The sequence below is a fragment of the Mirounga angustirostris genome, unplaced genomic scaffold (genome assembly GCF_029215605.1).
Source record: "Mirounga angustirostris isolate CCGP_5_RB_7025 unplaced genomic scaffold, mMirAng1.0.hap1 SCAF_16, whole genome shotgun sequence".
NCBI lineage: Eukaryota > Metazoa > Chordata > Mammalia > Carnivora > Phocidae > Mirounga > Mirounga angustirostris.
In genome coordinates, this window is record NW_026991724.1 from 3,936,537 (window position 1) to 3,951,760 (window position 15,224).

At 52.3% G+C, this 15,224-nt stretch overlaps 1 protein-coding gene across 11 annotated transcripts in view; it reads left to right on the plus strand.

Moving 5' to 3' along the window:
* Positions 1 to 15,224, plus strand: part of ZDHHC7 (zinc finger DHHC-type palmitoyltransferase 7) — a 41,911-nt gene that overhangs the window by 3,254 nt on the left and 23,433 nt on the right. For 3 of the 11 annotated variants that reach the window (XM_064581084.1, XM_064581083.1, XM_064581082.1), the window contains exon 1: positions 11,798 to 12,148. In XM_064581084.1, coding sequence (XP_064437154.1) covers positions 11,834 to 12,148 — 315 coding nt within the window. In that variant the 5' untranslated portion in view covers positions 11,798 to 11,833. Of the gene's footprint in view, positions 1 to 2,180; positions 2,203 to 8,087; positions 8,357 to 8,601; positions 8,688 to 9,288; positions 10,407 to 11,797; positions 12,149 to 15,224 lie in introns of those variants that run through there. The other 8 variants (XR_010408166.1, XM_054511230.2, XM_064581085.1 and 5 more) reach the window with 6 other exon arrangements.

The window sequence follows — 15,224 nt, forward strand, 5'->3', positions numbered from 1 at the left end:
TAATTTGGCTGGGCAGAGAGTAAGAGTCCTCTACTTGGAGGAAAGAGCAGGAGCAGACGCACGGAGGGGTGAAAGGGCATGGCGAGGGAACCAGCATGAGCGCCTTGTGGAAGAGACTGTGGCGAGCACTGAGCCCAAAAAGGTAGGGGAGCCAGATTCAGTGGAGCCTTGAATGCCACGGGCAGGGCTAACAGGTTTGGAACCAGACTGCCTTTGTGACCCACACTGTGATTTTGGCCGTAAGTCCTGTGGCTACACAGAGGGTGGTGAATGGACCTGGTGACCTTGAGATTAGGATTCTGCAGAGGTACCCGCCAGAGGTGAGGGTGCCTAAACTCGGTTGTGGGAAAGGTGAGCAGGGAGGGGGCAGAGCCCTAAGCAGGGAGTGTCCTTGCACAAGTAGGAAGGGGTGAGGGGCTGTGTGCCTAGAGGGTAAAAGGTACTTAATGAATACTGGTTGCATGAGGAGTGCTCTCAGTACGTGGGAGGAGAGGCCCGCTCCCTGTGTCGCTGGTGCTTTGGAAAGGGTGCAGTTCTAGGCTCCATGTTCTGGGAGAGGGTGCAGTTTATTGGCAGCACCCTGTAAGCAGGGAGCAGTCAGGATAGAGAAGCTTCCAGTGTCTCTTGAGACAGGCTTTTACAGTATCATTTCTTTGTTGAAATGTTTTGAATTCTCAGAGTTCCAGAGTCCCTAATTCAATTTATTCATTACAGAATGCATTTTCTAAAACCAACTGCTCTGGGAGGCGGTGTATTTTAATGGAAGAACGTGGGCTTTGGAGTCAAGACAGTCCTGCGTCCACCCTTTCCTGGCTGTGAGCTTGGGCCGGTTACTACAGCTCTAAGGCTTCATCTACTTGTGTCTGAAATGAGCTGATGCTAGTGCCTTGCTTTTAGGGCAGCCGCTGGTTCTGATGGACTGATGCGAATAAAGCCCCTGGTGCCGGGAGACGGTGGTAGGAATGGGCCTTTCCTTTCCTTTACGATATCTTAGGTCGTCATAGATTCGCATCTGACCGCCGGCTACATTAGTAGCCTGGCGCATGTTCATAGTGTTTTGGATTTGGTTGAGTCTGATGTTATAAAAGTTCATTTCATTTTAAACAAGGAAACCCTCTTTAGGAGCATCTGGAAAGAGGCGGGGATTCACCAGCCTGATTGAGGTTCAGCTAGTCCCTGGGACAGGACACCTAGAGAGGCTTGGAACCCTAGTGTTCTTTTTATTTCTGGATTTAGAATTCCTCAGGGTTCATTTACCTTCTTGGGATTTTTAGAAGAGCTGCTCCACTTGTCTTTCAGGATCAGCTGTGGCTCTAGTGCAGGCCTAACGGACCTCTGGCATATGGGTGAGCGTTCCCTCGAGACCACCTCAGCGAGCCTACACGCTCGGGTGACACCCCAGAAATGGAGGTTCCCCCAGAAAACCCCTGCAAGTGGGTTTCTCTCTTCCTCCTCTTCTCCCTCTCTCCCCATAACCTTCCACATTTCTCCCTGACTGCTTTTCCCAAGGCTCCCAGACTTCTGACCTCAACCCCCGTGCCAGATCCCACTTGACCCCCTTCCTGTTCCTGTGGGCCTCCTCAGGTGCGCTCCCTGGTTCTCTTATTCATTCCACAGATGGGTGTGGAGTGTGGAGCGTCCTGGGGGTGTGTCGGGACAGCGGGGAACATCGTGTGGAGGTGATGAGAGTAGCGAGCCGGCCAGTGAGGTAGGGAGGGTAAGTGAGGTCAGCACGGTCTGGGTCGGGTTGGGCTTTAGACTACAGGAAGGCCTTTGGATTTTATTCTAACTGCAGAGGCCCTCGTTGGGTGGTTTTAAGTAAGGGAGGAAAGTGATCTCATTTAGATCTGTGAAAACGTACTCGGCTGAATGGGGGTGGATTGTGGGGTGAGGACAGCAGTGAGAGCAGAAACCGTGCTTAGGAGGCGCCCTGCACACTGCCCAGGGCCAGGCTCGTGGGCCTTGGTTTGGCTGGGCGGGAGGGGGAGGGGGTCAGATTGGGGTTGGTTTTGGAGGTAGTGCCCCCGGGACTTGCTGAAGGGTTCAGTGTGGGGAGGTGGGGGAAAGTTCAATGAAGGGTAACTCCTGTGTTTTGACCTTGACAGCTAGATGGAGGTGCCCCCATGGAACCGTGAGTATCGGAAGGGTCTGGTAGGCAGAGGGCCTTGTTGAGGAGCCGGCTGATACACTCAGTGACACATGGTTAGTTGGGGGGTTCCTAGATATATGTGTTTTTAGCAGCGACAATGGGCCTGAGAGCCTCTAATATCATTTAGAGAGAACACATAGATAAAGGGAAAACCCAGGGTTGAACCTGGGCACTGCCAACACTGAGGAGTCTACAAAGACGAGGACCCAGTAAGAGACTGAAGTGTGGCCCGTGGGAAAGAAGGAAGAACCCAGTGCTGCCCTGCCCCCCATTCATGAGATTGACTGCATTCTGAGTCCCATCACGTGGGTGCGTTCCGCCATTCGCCATCCTTCCATATTTTAGTGTGGAAGACCTTTCTAGAAACCTTAAATAAGTTTACTGTTCACAGTATGGGTTATGTGCCAGCCTGTTATTGAGACTTGGCTTTAGTTAGCGTAATATTCTGTGGGGTTTTTTCCTTAAAGGTTAATATTCTGTTCTTTAGATTCAATAATTTGAGAAAATTATTGTTTTGTACAGCATGTATTATCGGTGGGGTTTGAAAGCGCAAGCTAAATCTTTCGTGATTACAAATTGACGGAAAGAACATTTGAGAATGTAATTGCCATAAATACACTGTACCAGATTATCTGAATGCTCCATTCTCTCAGCAAGTTCAGCTAGGACTCCACTGTCTGTAGTCTTCCCACTGGGTCCCGGCTCACTTAGTATCCAGGCTGAAGGTTGACACCCCCAGGCCAGGCGTGCCTGACCTCCCCCTTCACTCCCCTTCACTCCCCTCCCAGGTCGCGACCTGCCGGATCTTACTGTTACCCTGAGTGGCGCCTCCGCTGAGTTCTTACCGCTGCCCTGCTGACCCAGCCTCAGTCTGACCTGGCTACCCTGTCACTTCCTCCCCACTGGGTTCTTAGTCTCCCCAGGACCTCCAGGTCCCTGGAGTTTGCTGTCCCTGGCTTGTCAGCCTTCTCCCCTTCATCCTGCACTCCCCGGTGAATCATTTCAGCCCAAGTCTTGCCTTTGATACCCTGGTTTTCTCTCCTATCATCTTGGCTACTCTCCAGCCCCATAAAGCTTTGGGTGCCGAGCCGGGCTTCTGGATAGCAGGGCGAGCCACTCCCATCACGGTGTTAGAAACTGGGGGTCTGCTGCGCTGCCTGGGCCCACGGCTCCCTTGGCTGTCCTCCCTGCAGTGTCTCTTCTCCAATCTCAGTTGCTTCCTGCACTTGTTAACGCCCCCAACCCACTCCTGACTCCTGGCTCAGAAGATGGTGTTATGGAGCGTGAACGGCTTTAGCTTCAGTGCATCTCCATGGTTCTCTGTAGACGTCCCCCCTTCCACCCGCCCCACTGTTGCTTCCTCCGTCTCAGGAAGAAGGGTCATCCCCCTGAGTCTGCAAACTTGGGCACTCATTCTTTTTAAAAACAGAAAACTGCAGTGAGCCTAAATTATCTCTGTAGTTGCAAGAAAAGTTCAAATAAGTACAGGATGAGAAAGAAAAAGAAACAGGAGCAGGCATGGCGGGGCCTCCTCGCTGATGTTTTCTTAGATTGCTGCTAGCTTAATTGGCTTAACTGCACATATATTCGTTCTGTTTCCATTAAATCACTTTTGGGGCTGTCCTCGGCTTTTAAAAGCTAGCCATGGTCGGGTGCCTGGGTGGCTCAGTTGGTTAAGCGACTGCCTTCGGCTCAGGTCAAGATCCTGGAGTCCCGGGATCGAGTCCCGCATCGGGCTCCCTGCTCGGCGGGGAATCTGCTTCTCCCTCTGACCCTCCCCCCTCTCATGTGCTCTCTCTCATTCTCTCTCTCAAATAAATAAATAAAATCTTTGAAAAAAAAAAAAAGAAAAGGTAGCCATGGTCAAAGCAGGATGCAGTATGGTGGGATTTGTGTGGAGCCCCAGGGACTCACAGGGGTGAGGGGCTGGCGGGGACTTAACCCCGTGGGTCCAAGGCGGCCAAGGTGTGCAAGTGGGGAAACCAAGTCTAGGTGACCCTTGAACAACATGGGTTTGACTGCACAGGCTACTTATACGTGAATTTTTTTTTATAAATATAATGCAGTACTATAAACGTATTTTCTTTTAGGATTTTTTTTTAACACTTTTGCGTCTCTTGCTTACTTTATCATAAGAATACATGCAAAAATTGTGTTCATTGGTTGTTTATGTTTTAGTGTGGAGTAGGCTGTTAGGCTATCAGGAGCTAAATTTGGGGGAGTCGGAAGTTGTACATGGATTTTTGACTGTTTGGGGCAGGGTGGCGACACAGCCCCTGTGTTATTCCAGACTCAGCTGCACTTAAGGATCGCTGTCGGAGCATTATGTGAGATAATACACGAGAGCGCAAGCTGAGAGGCAGAATTACCTCGACTTTTCCTTCTAGCTGCATATGTCCGGGACTTAACTGCATCTTTAAAAAGGTGCTTCTTTAATTTCCTCACCGCCCAGTCTCCCAAGCTCCTGGCACTTGACCAAACCTGCTGGGGAAAGGTCCCTACTGAGCTGAGCCTCTCCCGGCACCTGCTTTGGGAGGGCTGACTGCTCCAGCCTTCGTGCTCTTAGCTCCCTGCTCTTAGGCCCCCCTGGCTCCCTTGTGGCTCTTTGGACCCTTGTCAGAGCTCCAGCCCCACACTGCTGTGGCCCCTTGGGTGGTCACGTCCGTTCCCACTTTGTCTCTCGAGGACGGAGTAGCAGGAGGGCAGATGATTGTCTGCTGGTTTATTCCTGAGGCACCTCAAGTTCCGTGAGCCTGAGTCTGCGGCTCCCGTGTTCTGGGAGAAGCAAGCGGGACAGAAACGCCTCCGAGTCCCTTTCACTTCCGTATGCTGTGCCCCAGCCGCCCCTTGCCGTTGGTCCCCGCTGTGCTCTTTCTTCTGGGGACAGCGCTCAGTCCCCTGCAGGCCCCACTCCCCTCTTGGCCCCGGCCAGCTCCTTCTCTGTTCTGGGTGGTGGCAACGGCCTCCTGGTTGGCTGGCTTCCTCCTTCCATCCTTGGTCTCACCAATTATTTTTTAAAACATCTATCTATTTACCAGAGATCTGGTGCCTCCCGTACCAGCAGAACGAGTCCAGACTTCCAGACTCCTTAGTTGGGCGTTCTGAGTACTCTGTGAGTGGCCCCATCTGCCCTTCCCCTTCCGTCCTTCCCTCCCCTCCTTCACCCTGAGCTCAAGGCCCTTCGGCTCGCGGGGTTCCTGCTCCCACCTGGGCCTCCTCACACTGTTCTCGCCTGTTGTCAGGGCCCACCATGCTGGCCTCTTTACTGACACTTTCTCCGGCTCCTCCAGATCGAATTAGCTGTTGTCATCTCTCTCCCTTACCACACTTTGCTCCTGATTTGGGGATAACACTTAGCACATTATTTACTGGCCTGATTCCCGCCTCTGCTGGTTTGTGAGCTCCTGTGAGCTAAAGCCGCCGTCCATGGTTGTGCATCCTGGGGCCTGGCGTAGAGGATGGTGCTCGGAGCCCCCGCCCCCCATGGCTGAATTAAGTAGATCTCTCAGGGTTCGCGTTTGCTTCATATGCTTCTTCTGTGCCTGAAGCAGAGAGCTGCTTATTCTTGCTTTTTATAGGTCATCAGTGGGTGTATGAATAGTAAAGCCATAATGAGTTTAAATAGCATCTTAATATAAACATGATTATCAGACTCTAGGGTAGACATTCTTTTTATTGCAATAGTGAAAGTAATTGTATCTTGATTCTTTTTTTTTTTTTTTTTTTTTTTTTTAAGATTTTATTGTTAAGTAATCTCTACACCCAGCCTGGGGCTCGAACTCACGACCCTGAGACCAGGAGTTGCACGCTCTACTGACTGAGCCAGCCAGGCGCCCCTCTTGATTCTTTTTTGTCGTGACTGATCACCAAAGAATACTGATGTCTTTTGTTTATTTATTTGTTTTCAGTTTGTATTTGAGGATACATTGTTTACAGCCAAAGAAAAAGGAGGGAAGAGGCTAAGAACCTCATCTGAAGATACAGACAGAGGTCAGTCAGGGACATCGTGGCCCCTGAGTGCTGTTTCTGGAGAAAGCATCTGGCTGGAACTTGGCCTCCGCTTCACCGTTCCCACCCCGTCCCTGTCACCGTGCTGCTTATTTTTCTCCTGTTCATTTTTTAACTGAAGCGTAATCAGTGCACAGTGAAATGTACAACTTTAAGTCCCGGTAGCACCAGTGTCCTCTCAGGATGTAGGGCATTTGCATCACCTCAGAAAGTTACCTTGGGCTCTTCTTGGTCACTCCCCTTGTGCTCGAACCCCTGTTCTGATTCTTTCAGAAAAAATTAATGTTGCCTGGTTTCAAGTGTCATATGGGTGACATAATATCTTTGAGATTTATCCATGTGGTCGCCGATCTCACAAAAGAATTTTCTTCCTCTTCGCTGCTGAGCAGTGTGCCCTCGGATAAGCACACCATAGTTTCTTGGGCATCTCCCGGTGGTGGATGTTTGGGTTGTTTCTGGTTTGGGCAGTATTAGGAATACAGTTGCTGCGGACAGTTCTCTCCCTGCTTTGTGTTCAGATTCATTTCTCCTGGGTGAATACTGACAAGCGCAACTGTTGACTCACAGGGTGGGTGTCCTACTTGGGGAAAGTGTCAGGCCACTTTTCGAAGTGGTTGCTGTGTTGGTTCCTTTTCAAAACGTATAAAAGCAATTGGGGATTTGGTCTCACTCTAGAGACTCTGCGGGAAACCTGATGTCTGCGATGAGCACTCTTACATCTTGCAGAGCCAGTTTCACTTTAAAACATGGGTCTTCAGAGTTGCTGGCTGTTGCATAGCCATCCCCTGAACAAAATCACTGTATGTACAGAGTCACCCACACTAGTGTCGGCAGCGTGGAGTCACGGCCGCCTGTGTCCCTCAGACGTTCAGAAGGCGCTCGGAGCACTGGCCCCGGGGCAGCGGGGAGGCTGTCGGGCAGGTGCTGAGGGAGAGGTGGCTCCTGAGGAGTCTTGTGGTGGCTGCTGGGCAGAGGGGGTGACAGCCTGGCCTCGGCGGAGGCCGGGCAAACTCGGGGCCGGACAGAGAGCGGCCTCCGCTCTGCCCTGGAGAGTGGCTGGTGGCAGAGACTTGGGGGTACCGTGCCACCTGCGGACCACCCCCTCCCCCCTCTTCCACGCCAGCCTCCTGCTGTCCTAGTCAGGGGTCTTGGTTTCAGAAGATAGACTCCGACAAAGGGTTTGCTTAAGCAGAAAAATCTTATCTTGGAAGGAAACGGGGTAAGGACGGAGCGGCCAGGCGCGCGGAGCGGGCGGCCAGGAGGGAAGCGAGACTCGTGGCGGGAAGGGCTGCGGGAAGGGCTGCGCTTTGCTGGCCTCCTGCCGTGGGTGCGCTGGGCCAGCTAGTTCTGTTTTACACTCTCTCCTGAGGTCTCTGTCACTTAATTCTCCTTTTGGGAGAGTTCCTCATCTCTCGTCTAATCCTGTTGTTTTTTTGTTTTTTGTTTTTAATTTTAATGCTATCATTTTTATTTTTCAGTAACTAGGAAGTTCTCAGAATGTTCCTCTTTTGTTTCACAGATATAATGTCTTAACTCTTAAGGTTTCTCTGCATTTTGCCTCTTTTGAATTCCTTTTCCCCCTCTTTCTGGGGCTCTGTCTCTCCTGAGACCTATTTTAGGCTTTCTTCAAAACCTCTGACCTGTATGTCAGTCGAAGCATTCTGCTGTCCGCCTAGAACATACACAGGGTTGCATGTCAGTTACATGTCATTAAGGCTGGAAATAAATGGACAGCTTTAAAAAAAACTCATGAAAAGATCTGTGCTGGAAATAAAGACTAGTTATATTGGGGGGGACTCCCCCCACCATCTTGGTATCTTTAGGTCTTTCCTCTCGGGCCAGATGCGTGCTTTTGGAGAGGCCACATCTGGTCACCCGCCTGCCAGCGATTTGGGAGCCGGGAGGGAGATGCCACCTGGGAGTTTCTTCCTTAAGTAGATGGCCTCGCTCAGTTCCCTGCTTGCTTCCTGTGCCTTGTTCCCTCCCACAGTGGGCCTGGCATCCTGTCCAGCACCTCTCACCTCTTGGTCTCACTCTCTCCCATTTTCTCTGGAAGTCTTCTGTTGTGGCTGCTAAAACACTTGTTGACTTTTGAAATATAGGCTGGTCCGGTCTGGTTTGGATGATCCCTGGGGATCTTGCTCAAGAGATTTTGGCTTCTCGACTTGTATTTAATGCCAGGGCTCAGATAGCAGGAAGGTAAAAGGGGCAGATGTAAAGTGAATGACTTCATTTTCAGGATTGTCAATCATTTCATAGTTTACTAGTAATGAAAACACAGAGTAATGATTTCATGGTTAAGGATAGTTCTGAATGACAACTTGATGTGTAAAATGTTACGTTGATTATATAGCTCCCCAAACTGATCCTATCCTAAGAAATGTTATGTACTTTTGTCATTGAATGAGTCACTTTTCTAATTAATTGAGTTTGTTATCTTTCAGATCCTGTCACATAGGACACTATGCACCTTAAGATCCTGAAGAAGAGGCGCAAGATGTTCACGTGATGTTTAGAGATCATTTGTGAGGTAAGCGAGTGACTCTGGGCAGGTGTCTCGTCACGGTGTCCTTCCTGCCATGGGCATCGACTGTGTTCGTTGGAAGGGCAGCGCAGGCGGTACAGAAGGTCAGTCTTTTTACCTACCGGCTTTGGTTTGCTCACCACTTACCCAGAAGGTAGAATGTGCCTCTGGAGGGGATTCTGTGAAGTGCATTTGGAAGTTATCCGCACCTATTACAGGATGAGGTGCCTGCCAAGTGACAGTTAGTGGAAAGTTTTGCCCGGATGGTCGTCCACTCAAGTCGTGGTGATCTCCTGTGGCACTTGCCCTGTTCTGGGAAACAGGGCTTTCTCTAACATGAGCATAAACTAAGCTTAGGTTTGGGAGTGTGGACAAAATCCCATTAAGTTGGCCATTAAAGTCAAAAAAATGCTGACGCACCATCTGCTGGCCTGTTAGTCGCTGCGTGGTGCTTTCTGGTTTCTCTCAGAAATGGTCTTCAGCAGGAGATCGATGGCAGTGTGGCAGTGAGTGTGGAAAGAGACGCACCCTGACCCCAGGGACTGGTACACTTAGTGTTGCTGCGCAGATGGCCGTGCAGCCCGCTCTCCTGTGTCCCGCATGCGCACATGGTTCCGTGTGAAGGGGCTGCTGCTTCATTTCCTCCCCGCCCTTCCTCTTGCGTTCACGAAGTATAAACACGGTGACTCAGCAGAAGGCCCGTGCAGTGGGCTACACAGAACTGAATCTATCCGCCTACTCTGCTGTGTTCATTGACTGTTTTCTTGAAAATAAGGTGACTTTTGGGTATCAGATGATTTTCCCATTGCCTTCGGGTGGATTGTACAAATTTGGCTTTGTAACGTTTTCACATAAACGTCATGCATCCACATCCTCGTGAGCTTGTCTAGGAATCTCCTACCACGCCCAGGGTTGGCGTCTTTGTGGCTTCTCTTCCTGCAGGACGAGACCTGCCGTCTGCGGCCCGGGTAGGGGTGTGTCACGACAGGGCTGCAGCCGGCTCTGGGGGGGCGGTTCTCACCAGTGTCTCCACCAGGAAGGCTGGGCTGAGCTGGTTCCGCGTTCACCGTGTTTGCCTCTAGAGACTTGCGGTTCTTGCTTTCTGGAGGGAACTTAGACTGTACGGACATGCTCGGACAGAAAGCCAGCCTGTAGCCTCTTGTCTTACTGCCCTGAAAGGAGGCGCCCACTTGTCGTGGGCAGTGTCTCGCCAGAGTAGCCATAAAGCAAAATGAATTCTGGCCGGAGGAATTTTTCAGCTTCAGTGCTTGATGATGTATAGTTAGGATTCAGGAAGACCCTCTTGTGGAAATCACTAGGAAACTACTTGAGTCTGAGAAGGGGACCAGTTTCTTGGTGTTGCATCTGTCTGATAACAGACATGCACTTGCTGGGGGCCCAAAAGCGTGCACACCCCGAAAGGGAACACGGGGAGAGAAGCCCAGTCCCTCCGTGTGAGTCATTCAGGAGGTGAGACACACAAGGCCTCTCTCAAGATAGAAAGGGGTCCGTATGCTGCAGGCAGCACTGATGAGTGGGGCCTGGGAGTCCCAGGGAAGGGAGAACCTTCCCGTCACTGTCTCGGCCCCTGACAGAATGGAGCTGGACCCGGGTGTGGGCAGAGCCAGGGTCTGCTGTCCTCATCAGGCAGTCGCGTCTGGTGTTCAGAAACCCTCTTCAGAGGAAGAAGAACCCTTCAGGATGGCATGCTTGCGAGAGAGGAAGGTCAGGTCCTGTGGGGCATGGAGGGTTTGTGTGGGAGGAGGAGACGGGCACGGTGCTTGCAGGGGACGGTGGAGGGCTCGGCAGATGCCAGCCAGGACGGCTGGCTGGAACCCGTCCACGTTCTTTTTCTCTTTAGTTCCTTCTGTTTCACCTACAAAAAACCTTAAAGCTATTTTTGTCAGACCTAAGAGCAGGGTTCTTTTACTGCCAGTGGGACCCCGTTTCAGGTCTCTCTTGTACCGGTGAACATTTGTAGATCGCAAGGGAATTCTGCAGAGGGTTTCCCGCGTGACCTCTGTGAGCAGGCCTGTGCGTTCGTCCTTGTCGTCGCTGTGCTGCAGTTGGCGTGGGGGGCGGGGGGGGGCGAAGGAAGCCGCGCCCAGACTGGAAAGATGGAGCCAGCAGGGCTTGTGGCGGCCTCGGGGCATCCTCCTCTCTTCTGCTCCTGTTCCACGGCGCCGGGAGGCCAGGCTCTCGCACGGAGGGCGCTCACCCGAGCTCCGGTGCCAAGGAGGTACTCAGGCCATTCGAGAAAACACTGTTGGTGCTTCTCTGTCCCTTGTACGAACACCTCGAGGCCCAGTGAACGGACTCCTATGTCCCCTCCTTATGTTTATCACGAGCGTCCAGCTGCCCTCCGGTCGCATGCTGGTCACAGAAGGGCGTGCATTAAAGCAGCAGTCCAAACCAGTCTGGGGGAAGTTTCTCGTGAGTTCCTTCAGCCCCTGTGTGCGCTCAGACACAGGTACTGTAGGAAATACAGGAAAGGTGTCGGACGCAGAGCTGAAGGGACAGATTAGCAAGTGAAGACAACTTGTAGGAGAGGAACGCAGAGAGGAAGGCATTCCAGAAACTGCAGAGTTGAGGGCGAGCGCACCGGAAGCGGCGGCCCCGGCCTCAGCGCTCCAGCCCGGGCACGGTGGGGGAGCGTGGCCCAGCGCGGCCCAGCGCGGCCGGCGGGGGAGGCGGGCAGGAGCTCGGCGCTCTGGGGTCCACACGCCAGCAGAGGATGGCGGGGGGCGGGGGCTCGGGGGCCGGGGCTCCGCACACACGGGGCAGCGCGGGCTCTGGCCGCATGCCACTGGCTTTGTCGCCCCCGGGGCTGGGAGTCTGCATCTGGCCTGTTCCTTCCACTGTCTTCGCTCCCCTGTGGCTGGCCGAAGGCGAGTGTGCGTGCCTCTCAGCATCACCCACACGGTGGGGCTGGCTGTGTCACAGGCTGTCACCTAGTCACTAAGGTGGAAGATTGTAGGGTTCAGATCTTGTTCAGTTGTTGTCTTCTTTTCTGCCCTGTTTAGACGGTCCTTGTGAGACGGCCAGGAGCAGAGGAAGCCATCAGGCTTCAGGTGGCCCATGAGCAAGCGTGCGTGTGTCCCCTGAGCCTCATCGGCTCTGTCCGTTCCCCTCTAGGGTGCGCCGGGGAAATCATGCCGTCATCAGGACACCGGCTTCGGGATGTCGAACATCATCCTCTCCTGGCTGAAAATGACAGTTACGACTCTGCGTCCTCCTCTTCGTCGGAGGCTGACGTGGCCGACAGGGTCTGGTTCATCCGCGACGGCTGCGGCATGATCTGTGCCGTCATGACGTGGCTCCTGGTCGTCTATGCGGACTTTGTGGTGACATTCGTCATGCTGCTGCCTTCCAAAGACTTCTGGTACTCTGTGGTCAACGGAGTCCTGTTTAACTGCCTCGCGGTGCTGGCCCTGTCGTCCCACCTGAGGACCATGCTCACCGACCCTGTGAGTACTCCCTGTCGCCCTGCACTTCCCGTGTCGGTCATGGGGCGCCACAGACCCTGAGGTGAAGGGCCTCCTGCTCCTGTGGCCTCAGGCTTTTATTAATTCCCGGGTACAGGCTTGTGGCGTTTGTCATTTCTTCTTTTTTTCTTTAAGTTTATTTATTTAAAGTAATCTCTACGCCCAACATTGGGCTTGAACTCAAAACCCCAAGATCAAGAGTCGCTACTCCACTGACTCAGCCAGCCAGGCGTCCCACATTTTTCATTTCTATTTTAGTTTAGTTTAGTTTAGATTTGAGAGAGAAAGAGAGAGCAAGCTAGAGAGAGGGCCCGTGCACAAGTGGGGGGAGGGGCAGAGGGAGATAATCTCTAGCCGACTCCCCGCTGAGCAGGGAGCCCGACGCAAGACGCGATCTCACGACCCTAAGATCCTGACCTGACCGAAACCAAGAGTCAGACACTCAACCAGCTGAGCTACCCAGGCGCCCCACATTTTTCATGTCTTCACTGGAGAATAAATATTGCTCAAACACAAATGATGTCACAGTGCAGCAATGGAAAATAGCCCGCTGGGCAGTTTGTACGGATGGAGAGATTGTAACTAGTTGATTTATAAATTCCTCCTGGTTTAAATACTGTTCCTCTAAAGAACAGACTGAGATCTGGGTTTTAGATTTCACCACTTAACTAATTTTAAGTTCTTTGTAGCTTTACAGTTCTCTCATTGTTCTGTGTCAGCTGAAGTCTGAGGCCACGTGGGCCATGTATTGGGCTCCTTTTGGGAGCAGGTTCTCTGAGAGTCAAGAGGGGCCAGACCTACCACCGTGAACTGCCCTTGGTCCCTGATGTCTTGAAGGCCACTGGATTCAGAACCTCTGTGTTGGGTTTCCGGCTCATTCTCTGAGGTCTGAGACCTCCTTGGGGTGGGCAGAGCAGTACAGACCCTAGCAGCTCAGCCAGAAGTCACCCCCAGAGCCCGGAGATGCCCAGGGCCCCCGGGGAGAGGTGACTGCCGTCAGGGGAGCCGTGCGACAGGCCGTGCCACCAGGTGGTCCCTGAGGAGCGGCATTTGAAAACCGCTTTCCACAGCATTAAAACTTCGGTTTCTAACTAGTGGTCCAGGGGCTCCTGATTGAGGAATTATCATCTACCCGGTTCATGTTTGTTGGTAGCTTTCTCTACAGAAAATACTAACAAGTTAATATCTTGTTGGTACAGATTTTTTTTTATAAATTAGATTAGGAGTCTGTTTGAGGATGAACTGATACCGATCGGTCCATAGAATGTGGTTTACATGCACTTTTATCTGACTTTTGCTGTCGGAGTTCATATCCCAGGGGCTCTTCCTACGCCGTTCACTCTGTCCCTTGCCTAGTGGGGGTCTTGGGCAGAGGATGGCATTACTGAACTGGCCGCTGGGCAGCAGGGAGCAGCATCGTGGGACACACTGAGACTCAGGGTCTGCTGGTGGCTTCGTAGCCTCACCTCACAAAGATTGTGCCATCTCTGACCACAGCCCAATCCAATGTCCCTTCAGAGACTTATCAGAGGCCCTCTCCTCATTCCCTTTTATGCAGCAAAGTCTCCCTTTGGGAGCGAAACCCTGCTCCTAACCCCCGCAGTCCCAACTCCTGTCCTGACCCCCCTCCTCCTGTGGGAAAAGGTCTAACGCTTAGTGGAAGGCCCAAGAGCTGGGGAGGCCGGGTGGTGGGGAGAAGGTGCGTGCACGACATTGCACGTGTCCGTCATGGGCACATTCATTCTCCTTGCTGGGTCACTACAGAGAACACTGGGCAAAGCGTCAGGAGGGAGGTCCAAGGTTGAGGAGGAGTTTGGGATCTTGGATATCAGGGTTTTGAATTCAAACTGAATTCATACCCCACAAAACTTGTGCTTCTAAAGTGCACAGTTAAGTGGGTTTCATGTAGTCCGAGCTGTGCATCCACGACCACAGTCAATTTTAGGACATTTTCATCACCTAGAAGAGAAGCCCTGCACCCCTTAGCCATCACTACCCAGGCCACTCTCCCCCCAGCCGTTGACACCTGCCCGCCCGCTTTCCGTCTACGGACGTGCCTATTCTGGACACTTCATCTAAGTGGAATCCTATCATATGGGGCTTTTTATGTCTGGTTTCTTACACTCAGCATGAGGTGGTCAGGGTTCATCCACACTGTAGCACGTATCAGAACTTTGTTCCTTTTTGCGGCAAAAGGATGTTCCATCGAACGGATACGCCGCATTTTGTTTCTAGGCGTGATTAGTTGAGGGACATTTGGGTTGCTTCTACTTTTTGGCTGTTACAGATAATGCTGCCGTGAACATTCCCGTGTAGGTGTATTTCATGTCCCTTGGGTAAATACCTAGGAGTGGAATTACTGGATCCCATGGTAACTCTATGTTTAACTGCTGGAAGAACTTCCAGACTGGAGAGCATGCCCCCACCAGCAGCGTGCGAGGGACCTAGCTTGTCCACATCCTCATGCTCTTGTCCATCTCAGATGACTGCAACTGAGGGTCGCGAAGCAGTGTCTCACAGTGGTTTTGATCTGCATTTCCCTAATGACTAATGATGTCGAGCATCTTTTCATGAGCTTATTGGCCATTTGTGTGCCTTCTTTGGAGAACTGTCCATTCAAGTCCTTTGTCTCTTTGATGTCACTGTTTCAGCCGGGCCACATGTCAGGACTCTGCTGGCAAACTACAGACACAGCTAGAGTCAGTGTAAATAAAACTGGGGACACCCAGGGGAGCCTGCGGAGCCCAAGGGCAAGGACACACCTGGCCCCTGACAGGCTGGGGAACCGGGTCGTGCAGGCTGTTGTCAGGGCGGACCAGCGGGAGAGCAGGCTAGGCTCCTGGAGCTTCCTCTGTCCCTTCGGGTGCCTGTCTCTCCCTGCCGTCTAGTGAGGAAGGGTAGCCCCACAGACCAGATCGGATTGGAATCATTAAGGGCCAAATCCCCATTTCTGAAGCAGAGAGTGCACAGCCCAGCACAGTCACACAGCCACCCTTTGTCCCTCAGCACGGGGAGTCTGCTGTCTTCTCTTTGCAGGTCACGACTTTACTGTCCCAGG